Raw genomic sequence first — 14,851 nt, 5'->3', positions numbered from 1 at the left:
TATTAAATAACAAATTTGCTAGCTAAACCCTTGATCTTAATTTTTTTTTAATATTATTAATCTGTCGGGATTTCAAATATGTAATAAACTTATGTCTATTTATAAAGTTCATTTGATTTCTAGTAATTAAAAATAAGGATAATAAAAAATCCACAAAAGTCTTTACTCTGTAGAAATTTTAAATAGCTTTTCCCCGCGTAAATATGTGCTTTCACAAATAAGAGGAGTTCTTTATATTTTTGGCATTAATAATTAATAAAAAAATTGCTATCTAAACCTTTGATCCTAATTCTATTTTCTAATATTATTAATCTGTCGGGATTTTAAATATGGAATAAAATTTTGTCTGTTTATAAAGTCCATTTGATTTCCACATGGGTGGGGGTGTAACAGGTGATCTAATTATTAAATAACAAATTTGCTAGCTAAACCCTTGATCTTAATTTTTTTTTAATATTATTAATCTGTCGGGATTTCAAATATGTAATAAACTTATGTCTATTTATAAAGTTCATTTGATTTCTAGTAATTAAAAATAAGGATAATAAAAAATCCACAAAAGTCTTTACTCTGTAGAAATTTTAAATAGCTTTTCCCCGCGTAAATATGTGCTTTCACAAATAAGAGGAGTTCTTTATATTTTTGGCATTATTTCAATTATGAATATAAAAGAAAGTAATCAAATTAAAGTAATCTAGCGATGTGTTTGTTTTTATAATAGTTAAGCCAATTAAAAAGATATAGCAAAATTTATCCTTTTGCAAAAGTAACAGGATGTATGTTTATCTGTCTGTTTGTTCTGAAGGATATCGGTAACTGCTGAACCAATGTGGTTCTCCTTAACAGGGTAGCTTCTCATATGTCCTGGGAAGGTTTATAACTGTATTGGAGGAGGGTACCACCACACTCCCAAAATATATCACCCTTAGAAAATATTACACCGCTCATCCCCACCCCCCAAAAAAATAATTTTCGGAATACTTTATAACTACAGCTGCAGTAAATCCACCAAAATGCGCGCTGCAATTGCAGCAAGCCTTTTTTATGACAACGATAAATAGTATATATACACAGATTGGATTTTTGGGAAAATCAACATCAGGGTTGCAAAAAAAACCTTGCTGAGTATTTCAAGTATAATGCAAAATAATTTTTAGATCTTATACTCTAAGAGAAGCTGAGATAGAAGAAAGGGGATGAAGGCGATTAGTCCTTCTCCCACTCCTATGAGGGTCTTGCTCTGATTTAATCCTCAATGATTGGGACCTGTGTGATTGCAAAAGTTTGTTGACTTTCTATTTTCCAAGTTATTTGTTGTTGTCTGCACTGCCAAACTAAATTTATACTACAAAGGGAATACAAAATAAAATTTCAAGTTAAAATTATTGTTGTTGTGTTTAGTTCGTAATATTTTCTTAAAAATTTAGAACTGTTTTTATATATTTTATTTTGAATAAAGTTTTTATCTGCAAAAAACTATGAAGGTGAGAATGTTATAATATTTATGTGAAAATATTAGGTTTTCATACATTTTTGATTTTGAATATTTAACTCATAGATTTTCGATCAAAATAATATTAAGGATTTTTATTAATGTTAATCTGATTTAAAATTGCTTAAATCCGGAATGTTTTATAAGGAAATACTTTCAGCTTAGTCTTTATTAGGTAGGTCCTTCACAAACAAATTACTATTATTCCCCATTTTAAACAAAAAATATTTTTTTTATGAAAATTTAAATGAAAATAAAAATATTACTGTTCTTTCATATCAAGACATAAAAACATTGTACATTAAGAGATATAAGTTTTCCGGAATTGTAATGTAGGGAGTAGATTTGAAATCTGCATCAAATTTTAAGGATTTTTTTTTATAAAATTCGTTTTTTGTATAATTCTTTATCTAAAAGCGGAAATACAAATTAAGTTAATTAATTTTGGCATCTGTGATTGGTGGATTTAAAAAATCTGCGCTCTGATTGGATGTCGTACATCATTCAACCAATTAGAGCGCAGGTAGTTTAAAATCCACCTATCCTATTGGTCAAAATTAATTAACTTAAAATGTATTTTCGCTTTTAGATAAAGAATTATACAAAAAACGAATTTTATAAAAAAAATCCTTAAAATTTGATGCAGATTTCAAATCTACTCCCTACATTAAAATTCCGGAAAACTTATATCTCTTATTGTACATCTAGATTAGTTTCTGAATTTTAAAATGCTTAACAAGTTTGATATAATTAAATTGTCATCCCTATATTAAAGAAACAGGATTTGTATCTGTCTGTCTGAACTGAATGATCTTGCTAACCACCACCGGCAACATCCCAAGACTAATCGCCCATAGAAATAAATAACCCTCTTTATTCTTATCGCTATTTTAAAAAATTGAAAATGATGGGGTTGACTCTTCCTTTCCCCCAACCCTAAGTGCTCCTAAAGGCCTTAAATGACGTAGCCGCTAGTTACTACATAAATCATATGTTGGTTAATTAAATTTATCTTATATTCGCCTCTGTAATTAATTCTAATTTCTTTCGTTAATTCATAGTGACACTTTTGGTCCGACTTTATATTATATTTTATTGTAATAGCGGCTGCGAGCATAGCACCGGGGGGGGGGGTGGGGGGTGGATTACAGTAAAATGGCCTAAACCAACTTAAAATTAAGCCATCCCATGACCTGTATGAAGCTTCCCTACAATACAGAACTTAATCGTTTTTGAATTTATCAAGAACTTAACAAACAAACAGATCAACTTACTGTTTCCACTCAAAAAATAATTAAATAAAAATCTTCAGCAAAGCTTCTATTAAACTTATTTAAACCGCAAATATTCACTTTTGGGGTATGTCTGTCTGTCTGTTCATACTTAAGTACATCTTTAGTTTAATGAATAGCTTGTTTTGAGAATTTACGCTTGTCAGAATCGTTCTATCTTTTGAAAACTTTGCATGATGATTCCTGTATAACAAAGTCCAATTTAAATACCTTAGGAACTCTATACTTATTACCAGAAAGTCTGTATGTTAAGTATTCTGTGAAGAGACTCTATCCATGCTGGAATTCGTTTATCTAACTATATAATATTTTAGCTTCGCTTTTTTACTAGGTGGATATCGAAGGACTTAGCTTTAACCTGCCTGGTTCAGAAATGGTTGGAGATCTCGGATCTATTGTTTTTCCAGCTTCCAGGTAAGAAATACGGATTTTTATAGTTGTCCTAAACATAATATTATACAGAGCAATCTTTCTCCATTTACAAATTATAAGTATAAATGTTGTTCTTTTTTATATACATATAGATTTAACATCTTAACTCTTAAAAAATAAAACAATTATCCTTCTTTCAACAGTTTAATTTTCTTTTAATTTCAATCTTTAATAGAGAAAACAAAACTTGGATCATCTTAATCGAGATTGATATTAAATAATCTTTTATGAAATAATCAATCTAATTTAAAAATATTTTTAGTCTTTCCTTTTAGACTACTAGCAGAATACATTATACAAAAATCAATTAAAGAACCAAATCAATTAAATAACAAGAATATATTAGGTATCCTTTTTTTAAATAAAGAATTTCTTATATGAAAAGCTTCCTAACCATGCGCGTTGACACCCCCATGACAAAATTCCTCCCTGTTTTATTACCATCGAACCCTACACCCACCTGCAATCTTTGTTCGAGACCCTGATCCTTGCGATCAGAGGAAGTTTAACATTCAACAATAAGCCATCCCAAGGAAATAGGGTAGGGTGAAGCAACTTGTTAAGTAATATATGTATTTTAAAGATGAAAAAAAACTTTGAGTTATCTATATGTATTTGATATTTATAAATTTGATTTTTCAATTGTGCTATATTTTAGAATTAGGAAGTGGATCAGGGTTAGTGGGTCTTGCTTCAGCAATGGTTGCCAATAATTCGCATATTATTCTCACAGATCTACCCGTATATACTCATAATATTAAAGGTATAACCATGGTTGCCAATGATTCTCATATTATTCTCACATATCTACCAGTATATACTCATACTATTAAAGTTATAACCATGGTTGCCAATAATTCTCATATTATTCTCACAGATTTACCTGTATATACTCATAATATTAAAGGTATAACCATGGTTGCCAATAATTCTCATATTATTCTCACAGACCTAACAGATTATAAATGGTATAGACGCAGTAAATGTAAAGACAAAATTAAAGATTCTGCTTTACAAGTGTACCAAAGTAGTTAATACAATTTTTATTTCTTTGTTTGTTTTGAATTTCATGAATGTAATATTACGTATTTCCTTAGATTTTAATTCAAATATCAAGTTGTTTTGGATTGAAAGAAATTGCAGCAATCAAAAGTTTAAAGTGGATGTACTCTAGAATATGCAAAATATGTAATATAAAAAATCAATTTGCATAAGGAAAATTTGAACATATTTTCAAAGATATTGGAATTATTTTCAAAAAGACAACATTTTCTTTGGTCTTATATGATGACTGCCAATTCTAGGGATAAACACATGCTAATTTATAAGACGAAATTGCAGCCACTGCAGATTACTAAAATAAGATAACTGTTATAGCCGCACATTCTAAAAAACGAATGGCTGTTGTTTAGGCTTTGTTTGTTATGAATAAATCAATACAAATTAAAACAAAGATAGCTGGATTTAAAATTTCAATAAAGTTTTAGAAACTAAAAAAAATTAATTTAAAATTACAAAATAAAATGATGATAAGCTTTACTGTTTTGAACTTTAACCATTGCCAAGTTTACCCAATGTAACAAAAGATATATTTTTAGAGAATGTTGCTATGAATAATGGACAATTTAGTGCTTGTCATGTACAAGTACAACCTTTAGACTGGATGCAACAGGTCAAGTTTAAAACATGTATTTAAAATTTAGGGTCAGTCTGTCCGTACGTCCGTAACGAATAGCTCTTATCTTTAATTTAGGCACGTAAAATAGTTTTATAGATTTGAACTTTGCATGATGTAAAGGTATGGTTATAAGGTTATACGTCTGATTTGGTGAGCTTCGCTATTATGGATGTTGTCATCCTTGTTAAAAATGCCCTATCGATAAAACGAGTATTATATTTAGTTTCTATTGCGTAGGAATCTTTATTTTGTATAAAGATTAGATTAAATCATAAAACACCATTTAAATTTTGCTGAAAATATTATTGGAAATGTTTAAATCTTTGTTCATCATTTACTTTTATTTTAAATTTTAGTGCAAGGTTTTGTGATTTTTTTGTAGAAAATGGTTTATAACATAACTGAATATTTTAGGTTCCGGAGACTTTAGAGCATAATGTAAGTAATATTGTTTGTTTCTATAGTTATAAATGTATTTTTATTTTTTATTCACAGTCGAATAATGTACTATTTGATGTAAAGAAGAAGCATTTCGTCCCAAACACACAAATAGACAGCTAGACCTTTAAATAACACTTTACATTGTGAACAAAGAATTAAAAGAATCAAATGAAAATAGATGAATTTATGAAAGACATTTAATAACTATTATTTTTGTTGTATACTTTAAGATTGATGTTATTCTGGTGTCTGACTGTATTTACTACCAAGACGCTATTTTACCTTTAGGTAGCTAATCTTAATCTTAATCTTAATTCATAATGGTATTGTTAGTACTTTGGACGTGTGTCAGTCAGCCAGTCCGCAACGCCATAAGAGAAATATGATTTTCTTGGCTGTTATTAAAGACAGTGAAAATTCCTTAACGTATGTGCAAGTGCATCTAGTCTATACGTTTTTTTGTCGGTATGTATGTCAAAAGACATATACATTAATCAATGTTAAAGTTTTTGTGATTTTCTTAATTATACAACTAAATATCTTCTCTGTAACTAATATTATCCGTTTGTCCAATTTTTGTGCTTCGCTACTTATGTATGTTGTTATCCTTATTTTTAATATTAAAGACACCTTGACTTTGGCGAAGCATTTGATCACAGACGAAACTTTTTTATAGGGATTATAAATTTATTACAATATCACATTCATTAGTGACCTTTCTTTAGTCTTGATTTAGTTGTGCAAACTTTTCAATCTTTTGTTAAACTTAATAGGGGGGATGTACATAAATTTATATCATATTGTCTTATCCCTTAAAATCTCTTAAAAGATATTTGCTGTAGATTATGCTTTCCGTCAGTAGGATATCAGGGATCTTTAGGGTTAGGTCAATAGAACATATATGTACATACCCGATATTAACAGACAAAAATCATTATTCAATAACAGTACCCAAAGTATTTGAGTCAACGAATAAGTCAACGTAATTTACATTCTCCATCATTAAAATTGTAAAAAATAATAATACATTTGAATTATTAGTTAAAGAACATCACAAATAATAGTAAGTTATGATATTTCAGTGAGAGTGTTAAAATCCCTGTCACATGCACAAACCAAAATATTCCTCAGGTAATTATGCCAACTGCACAGCTCAACACATATTCTGGTAATTATGCCAACTGTACATGACAACAAGTATTCCTGTAATTATGCCAACTGTACAGGACAACAAGTATTCTGGTAATTATGCCAACTGTACAGGACAACAAGTATTCTGGTAATTATGCCAACTGTCAGGACAACAAGTATTCTGGTATTTATGCCAACTGTACAGGACAACAAGTATTCAGGTAATTATGCCAACTGTACAGGACAACAAACATTCTGGTAATTATGCCAACTGTACATGACAACAAGTATTCTGGTAATTATGCCAACTGTACAGGACAACAATCATTCTGGTAATTATGCCAACTGTACATGACAACAAGTATTCTGGTAATTATGCCAACTGTACAGGACAACAAGTATTCTGGTAATTATGCCAACTGTACAGGACAACAAGTATTCTGGTAATTATGCCAACTGTACAGGACAACAAGTATTCTGGTAATTATGCCAACTGTACAGGACAACAAGTATTCTGGTAATTATGCCAACTGTACAGGACAACAAGTATTCTGGTAATTATGCCAACTGTCAGGACAACAAGTATTCTGGTAATTATGCCAACTGTACAGGACAACAAGTATTCTGGTAATATTTCAAACTGTACAGAACAACAATTATACCAGTAATTATGCCAACTGTACAGGACAACAAGTATTCTGGTAATTATGCCAACTGTACAGGACAACAAGTATTCTGGTAATTATGCCAACTGTACAGGACAAAAAGTATTCTGGTAATTATGCAAACTGTACAGGACAACAATTATTCCGGTAATTATGCCAACTGTACAGGACAACAAACATTCTGGTAATTATGCCAACTGTAAAGGACAACAAGTATTCTGGTAATTATGCCAACTGTACAGGACAACAAGTATTCTGGTAATTATGCCAACTGATGATGTGATGTAGACCCAAAGCAGTTCTTTTTCGATAGAGCTCGCTATGAAGCGGAGCGAGCTAAAAGAAAATAGTGGTCCAAGAAATGGGTGGATACGTTACACAATGTGCCATAAAGTGCTTATAAAATGCATTATAAGACTGTAATTTGAGTTTTTTTTTTATTTCTTCGAAATCAATATTAGATTATAATAAATGTATAATTTTGTAAAAGATTTTATTTTTTTAGTTATGAAGAAAGGCCAGATAAATTAAGGAAAATCTTGCTATATCAAATAAAAATTTTAAAAGGCTATGAACAATCATATTGAATAAGAATAAAAGAGAATATTTAAAGGGTGATTTTTTTTTCAAGAGTAAAAGAGCGATAACAAGCAAAAACATTATAAAAATTTGAATTAATTTACTTTAAAGTTTACCACTTTTACTACTTAGAGTCGGACAGGACAACAAAATCTTTATAGAGTAGCTACGCTGCTAAACATATTTCATAAATCTGGTGTTTTGTGTTTGAATAAATTGAAAAATGGTTGCCTATTAATCTATTTCTTTGTGGTGCACTTAGCCTCCTCTATCTAATAACACGCATGAATAACAGTTTCGACAATGAAAAATAAAGGTCTACATTAAGGTCATTGGTTACACATTTTCAAGTGTATATTTTGGTACTAATTTTATACTAGTGTACCATTTGTACCTCTAGGCATTTTGATTTTGTTTTCTTCAAAAAGTTTTGGGAAACTTAGGGCCTTTTTTTTTAGTAATGTCTGAGATCTCAATGAGTACATAAACAGTCTATTAATAAATCATTGGTTTCCTTATTTTTCCGCCAGGATTTTAGACACAAAAGTTAGACCAAATTTTTTTGGAGATTTTGACTATGAAAAGGTTTTTTTGTATTATAAAAATGTTATCAGTTACTGGCATTATAACTTTTTGCCTTAACTATGCTCATAATTTTGCTTTTAGCTGGTGAAAATTTAAAGTTAAATTTTTGATTTAAGAACTTGAAAAATTTAAAGAATTTAAACTCCCTAAAATGTTATTTAAAATGCCTTATAACTGTTTTGTTATAGAAAAAGAAGGCTTTGAATTTGGGTTATTGCGTCTACTTGTGGAAGTCTTTCAGCAGTTGGAGCCGTGTATTTCCTGCAAGCTTCATTAAAAGTTTATTGAAGTTACTTACTCATATCCAAATTTTGTAGTTGCCCTAGCTATAAATTATGTGTAGAAGAAAATGTAATATTTCAAAGATGTCAAGTTTCAGGTGAGGGAACAAATTCTTAATGTTACCATGTTAAATTCAATTTTTGGAGAATAATTTTCTCATTTTAAATCTTTAGAATATTGTATATATGTTGATTATAACAAATTAATCTTCATCTTCTAGCGTCATAAGTAAATTGAGGGTCAGATTTTGTACAGTAAATATTCTCTCTATATGGGTTATTTAAATTATATTAAGCGTAGCAATAAAAAAAGAAAGAATCATTTGCAGACTCTTAATTGTCGGACAGACATTCGGACCTACATTGGTTAGAGAATAGCATCGAATCTATACATATATTAATCTTATAAATCTTTGATATAGCATGATTTCCAGTTTATATGAAGAGTTTTTCAAACTCATGGACCACCAATTTCTAAACAAATTCAAGCGCAAAGAAATAAAATCTTGTTTCAACAATATGATTTATATTTATGAAATATATAATTAATTATGATCTTATTATAAGAAATATTATCATAAAATATTGTACTTAAATAAAACTTATAAATATTTGGGTGGTTTGATTTTGGAGTTTCACATTAGTAGACATTGGCAAGGGTTACTGGGCCAATATAAAACCCTGTGAAACTTGAAAGAGGTTTTTTAATCCAAAAACAACGGGCGCGCGGGGGGTATAAAATGTGCCCGCCCCCTTATAAAACCAAAAATTGAAATTCCTTCAAACGCAGGCATGTTGCATATCAAATTGACCGCATTGAAATGCTGATTACTGATCTGAAAACCGTTTGAAAAAATTGATTCAGTCTGAAATGATTTTCAAATAACTTACCAAAATGAACAATTTTGACTAAATCAGCTGTTTTTAGGTACTTAATGAGATCTTATTCGAACTAGGAGTAATATTTTTCAAAACGATTTTCAGATTCGTAATCAGCATTTCAATGCGGTCATTTTGATATGCAACATGCCTGTGTTTGAAGGAATTTTTGGTTTTATAAGGGGGTGGGCACTTTTTATAACCCCCGCGCGCCGGCACCCATAAGAACCAAGTCACTTTTGAAACTTGAATGGGGCTTATCGTACATATATATGACTTCCACAACTTATGATAACAGTAAAATCTAAAAAAAGGGGGAAATGAACCCAGGGGCGTCCAAGCTTTTTATTTTTTTTTGGGGGGGGGGGAGTAAAATGGCCCGCAAATTTTGTTACCCCTCCCAAAATTTTTACCCCGGGGGTAAAATTTGCTTGGGGGGGTTAATTACCCCCCCTGAAATTTGTTAGCAGGGGTACAATTTGTTTAACCCCCCCAAAATTTACCCCCAATAAAATTTTTTGGGGGGGTAATTTAAATTTTATCCAAAATTTAGTCTTAAAAATGCGCGCAAAGCGCGCAAAAAATTTTTTTGTTAGAGATTTTCTATTTTTTTTGGGGGGGGGGTATTTACCCCCCCCAAAACTGTTTGAGGGGGGGGGGGTAAATACCCCTTCCTAAATGGTTGGGGGTGCCTACGGCACCCCCAGGGTAGGGGTAAATTTTAAATGGGGGGGGGAGGGTAATCGCCCCCCCCCCCTTGGACGTCTATGAATGGACCAACCGTGATAAATATATATTTTTGTATTTTACAATAATTTATTTATATAAATAGAAGAAATACTACATATTTATTGCACTGATTTATAGACAGTTTTCATCGGATAGCAAAGCAAATTATATAATTTATTCTTGTTTTCCCGGCAACGACAACGCGGTCACAAAATAGGGATTAATCACAGGGAGTAAGGGAAGGGAAAAATGGATCGAATATTCAATTTTTAGTAGTCTCAGACTTTGGGTACTGGCTTAAAGGGAATGTGCAAGAATTTAGCAGTTTCTGACTGAGTTTGGGTACTAGCGAATAAAATGCCGCTACTCGTTGTGTTAGTTTTGAATCTAGCAGACAGAGAGTTGAGAATACACGGCCCCCATTCCATACTCTATTTCACTCCCATCTCCCTTTTTTTAAGCACACGATAGGAAAAGGGAGAAGGGAGGTGGGGGCATAGGGCAAGGGAAATAAAATGGATAAAAAGGGGCAGGCTGGCGTATTGGTTCATATTTTTGCCCAGCCAGCCAGCAGTTGGCTGGGTCCATTAATCTTGTAATATAAAAATCGCATTATAAAACCTCAATATATTTCATCAAAAACAAGATGTGATTTCTCTTTGCATGACTTTTTTCTTAGTTTATAATTTTCTAAATTTAATGAACAAACCCTTGACAATTTCCTCCAAATTTTATAGATTAGTGGTAATTTTATGGCCTTTCTTTGAAAACTCTTAAATTGAATTAACTGCCAATTTCCCCTCCCTTACTCCCTGGATTAATCAAATAATTTTTAATTTAGATTTATAGTCATCCTTGAAAAAATTATCAAAAAATATCTGAATCAAATGTATAAATGTACTTGAAAGTGGTAATTTTATGGCCTTTCTTTGAAAACTCTTAAATTGAATTAACTGCCAATTTCCCCTCCCTTACTCCCTGGATTAATCAAATAATTTTTAATTTAGATTTATAGTCATCCTTGAAAAAATTATCAAAAAATATCTGAATCAAATGTATAAATGTACTTTATTGTTTTTTTGTACACTTTGCGTTTTTCAGTTATTTTCTTTGAAACATTTAAAAGAAACTAAGTTTCTTTATTTGTGAGTTTAATTTAGCAGAAAAAGATAGGAATGCAATAAATTAAAACATATTGTTCAGAAAAATGGTTTTACGAAATTATAATATTTTTTTCAAATGTATAAAAATTCTACTTCTGTGATACTTTATTTTTTAAAGTCCTATTTCGCCAATCTATCTCTTATAGCATGTCATATATGAGGAAGCCTATATGACCTAGTTTATGGTAGTGATTAAGAGCCGGTGCAGTGAAGATACAGGTGTGGCTAAGTCCCTATCCTAGACCCGTAGCAGAACTGTCCAAAACTAAGGGCGACTCCACATTTTTTATCGACGTGGGACCGGATCTGAAGCAGGAGTGAACTTTCAAGTTTTTTTCCTAGAGCCTGAGCCGAAACAGAGACGCGCCAACAATGCTAGTTATTGGTTCATGATGATATGACATTTTTAAAAATCTATTCAGATAATGTTTTAAATAGCTTGAAAGCCAACAGATAGGGAATATTATTTAGTAATCTGGATATTGTGTCTGGATTTACGCAATTCCTATGGCCGCAAGGATAGACCAACACAAGATATTTTTTTGCGGGTGTTTTAGTTGGCTCAAAAAACTTATTTAATTTTATTAAACCTTAATAGTGTTTAAACTTTTCAAAGAATGGTTTTAATCTACACAAGGATTTTTTTGTTTATCGATATTGGGGGTGATATAAATTTATAAATTTGAGAATCCTTTGAGTTATATCATAACTTTCGTTTTAAAACAACTTTTAATGGGATATTAAAGTTTGGATTTTGATAGAAACAGAGAAATTATCAAGGCTCAACAACCGCAATATTTGTTTTTGAAAAAGGTCGGCTGCTTAGTTTTCAGTTAAACATGAAAAAAATATTTAGATTGGCTGATTGGCATTCAGTTGTCATTTTCACTGCAATGAAAATATAGTGGCCAGCTGCCGTGGGTTAGTATGCAATTATAAATAGAAGACACAGCGTTGGCGGCTTCTAAATCTCCATTCTTTACCAATATTTTCAACCAAATAGTTGACCAGAATTGATCTTTTGTATTATTATAATTAACAATTATCATGAAATCCTTTTTATCATTTCAGTGAAACAACGTTATTTGAGTGGGACATAAAAAGGTTTACTTTAGAATTTATGATTAAGTTTTATAAGAATTTTTTAATCATTTGTTAAACTATACCATCCATAAGCGGCGTAACAAAATATCAGGGATTCACAAATGTGTATAGGCAAATATAGAGCAACTCTTTAGTAGTTATAAATAAAGAGAAGATGGTCGGAATGAAGGATTCGGACGAAGCCCAATCTGTCCCACTTTTGAGCAAGACTATTCCCTTTTCTCTCATCTCTTTTGAAGAGATTTTCTTCCCCCCCCCCCTTCCCTTTTTTCCCCTTTATATGACGTCATATAGGAATCGTCTTGCTCAAAAGTGGGACAGATTGGGCTTCGTCAGGTTTCGCAGACACACGGACAAATAAAATGAATGATACTTTGCTTCAGAAGGCTTATTGATAATAACAAAAACAGATTAAAAGCATAGCAAAAAAACAGTAAAAATATTGGAATAGAAAAAAGGAATACATTTTTACAAAGATTGTCAAAGTTGCGAATAAAAAAGAAATCAAAGTTATTGATATTTAAACTATCTATGCTACTATTTACAAAAACTAGAGGCTTAGCCTCTATCCTTTAGGGGCTATACTCTAAGAGGTAATAGAAAGTCCCACTTCTATATAGAATTAATCTTAAAGCTTCTCTGTGGGAAATTAAGTCACCTTTTAAAGAATTTTTTTGTGAACACATCTGTTTACAAAAAAAAAATTGTGAACTCATTTCTTTTACCAAAAAAAGTGGAGAGGGGTTCTTTTTTGGAGAGTTGGGGGTGTCCCACCCTAAAAAAATAGCTTAAGACCACAACAGGACCAGTAGGTATACTCCCTGAAAACTAGAGTCAAATTTGTTCAGCGGTTACCGAGATCTTAAACTTCAGACAGACAGAGGGACAGACATCATCTACTTTATATTATAGATATGCTATGTGAAACCATAAAAATTATTATTTTTAAAAATTTCGTAAGAATTGTATTCTGAAAGATAAAAAATGAACTATACACAAATTCAAACAATGGTAACAATACTCTTTTATCAAGGAACAATAATGGTTTCACTTAATTTTAGATACAGGATTTTATGTCAAAAGCTTACTCTTTACTTTTTTTCACTAATTTTAACAAGAACCAAATGAATAATATGGAAAGGATACTGTGTGGAAAATAATTGATGATGAAATTAGGCAAGCATCGTACAATTTTATTAAAACGGCGGAGGGACAAACGACCCAACGACATAAGACCGAATGGACGAAAAGCCTAAAGACATAAGACCTAATGGGAGCGTATGGATAAAACCGTACTCTCTTGACTATATTGACATGTTATATCTGCATTTACATTCTCTAATATTCATTTTTCTGTCTACCGCCACCTAGCAAGAAACAGGGATGACAACATTATTAAGCAGCGGAGCATTAAAGATTCATGAATTGAAATACGGATTTAAAATGGTAATACATCATGAGTAAAATTAGGAGACCTTTCAATTGTTTTTAAAAGCGAAGCTTTTCTATAATTAGGGTCGGTCCGTACGTCCGTCCGTCCGTCCATCCGTCCGTACGTCCGTCCGTCTGAGACAGATAGCTTTTTTAATAAAAATTTTTTATGTGATCTAATTATCCGAATGTTCTGATTTTTGGTATACTGATTCATGGGACAACAAAGTACAATATTATAAGCAAAGCAACTCTATAATCAAGTCCTAAAAAATGTAAGTATGTCCATAAACATTATCCTGTATCAAGAAGTTTTTCAACAAATTTACTCACAATTTTGCTTTGACTCTTATTCATTTATATTCTGATTATTCAGTTCTGACACTATACAAGTGTTGATGTCCGTGTGTCCTATCGTTTCAGAGCTTCGCTTTTATGGATGTTGTCATCCTTGTTTTAATGTGTTTTAAGTTCTTATATTTATATTTGTGTAGCATAACTTTCAAACTGACGGACAAAGAAATGTATATATTGTATGCTCATTGTTAAAAGGAATCTTTATGAAAAAAAATCAGCTGTGTGTCTTGAATAGCATTCCGGAAAATCACATTTTCTCATAGCTCTAGGGAATAAAGGACAGACAACGTGAATTGTAAAGTATTTAAAAAGGGTTTACATTAGAAGAAAATTTACTACAGCATCATATTCCAAAGATGGAAATATTCTAAATGAAAAAAACGCACACAACTTGCAGAAAATTTGTTTATCTCTTTTTTATTGGCTTTTTATAAAAAAAACTTTCCGTTAGCAGTTTTTATGTCCAACTTTTTATGAAATTGTTAGCTATATAGGTAGGGTGCCCAGCGATTACTAACTGAACTTTTACTTACTATTAAGAAAAGAAGGGGGGAGTTCAGCAGTGCTCGATATTTACTTTAAGTGAAGGCACCATTTAAATGATTTTCCTAG

At 31.2% G+C, this 14,851-nt stretch overlaps 1 protein-coding gene across 1 annotated transcript; it reads left to right on the top strand.

The window, feature by feature from the left end:
* Nucleotides 1-1,313: 1,313 nt before the first annotated feature.
* On the top strand, nt 1,314-9,125 carry LOC145312525 (protein N-lysine methyltransferase METTL21D-like). Its single transcript, XM_080151780.1, has 10 exons — nt 1,314-1,484; nt 3,116-3,198; nt 3,492-3,562; nt 3,875-3,979; nt 4,815-4,888; nt 5,309-5,332; nt 5,566-5,623; nt 6,418-6,466; nt 7,637-7,663; nt 9,011-9,125. Exons 1-10 carry the CDS (start codon nt 1,479-1,481, stop codon nt 9,123-9,125), a joined length of 612 nt encoding a protein of 203 aa, XP_080007906.1. The 5' UTR covers nt 1,314-1,478.
* The last annotated feature ends 5,726 nt before the right edge of the window (nt 9,126-14,851 follow it).

Source organism: Acartia tonsa, chromosome 2 (assembly GCF_053477335.1).
Source record: "Acartia tonsa isolate MP-2025a chromosome 2, ASM5347733v1, whole genome shotgun sequence".
In the NCBI taxonomy this organism is placed as follows: Eukaryota; Metazoa; Arthropoda; class Copepoda; order Calanoida; family Acartiidae; genus Acartia; species Acartia tonsa.
Note: the sequence above shows the minus strand (reverse complement) of the source record. Positions and strands in the feature narration are given on the sequence as shown.

Coding starts and splice junctions, on each gene's coding strand:
- LOC145312525 (XM_080151780.1), top strand. Junction 4,889..5,308: donor CTTTAGACTGGATGCAACAG/GTCAAGTTTAAA, acceptor TGAATATTTTAG/GTTCCGGAGACTTTAGAGCA. Junction 7,664..9,010: donor GAAAGGCCAGATAAATTAAG/GAAAATCTTGCT, acceptor CATGATTTCCAG/TTTATATGAAGAGTTTTTCA.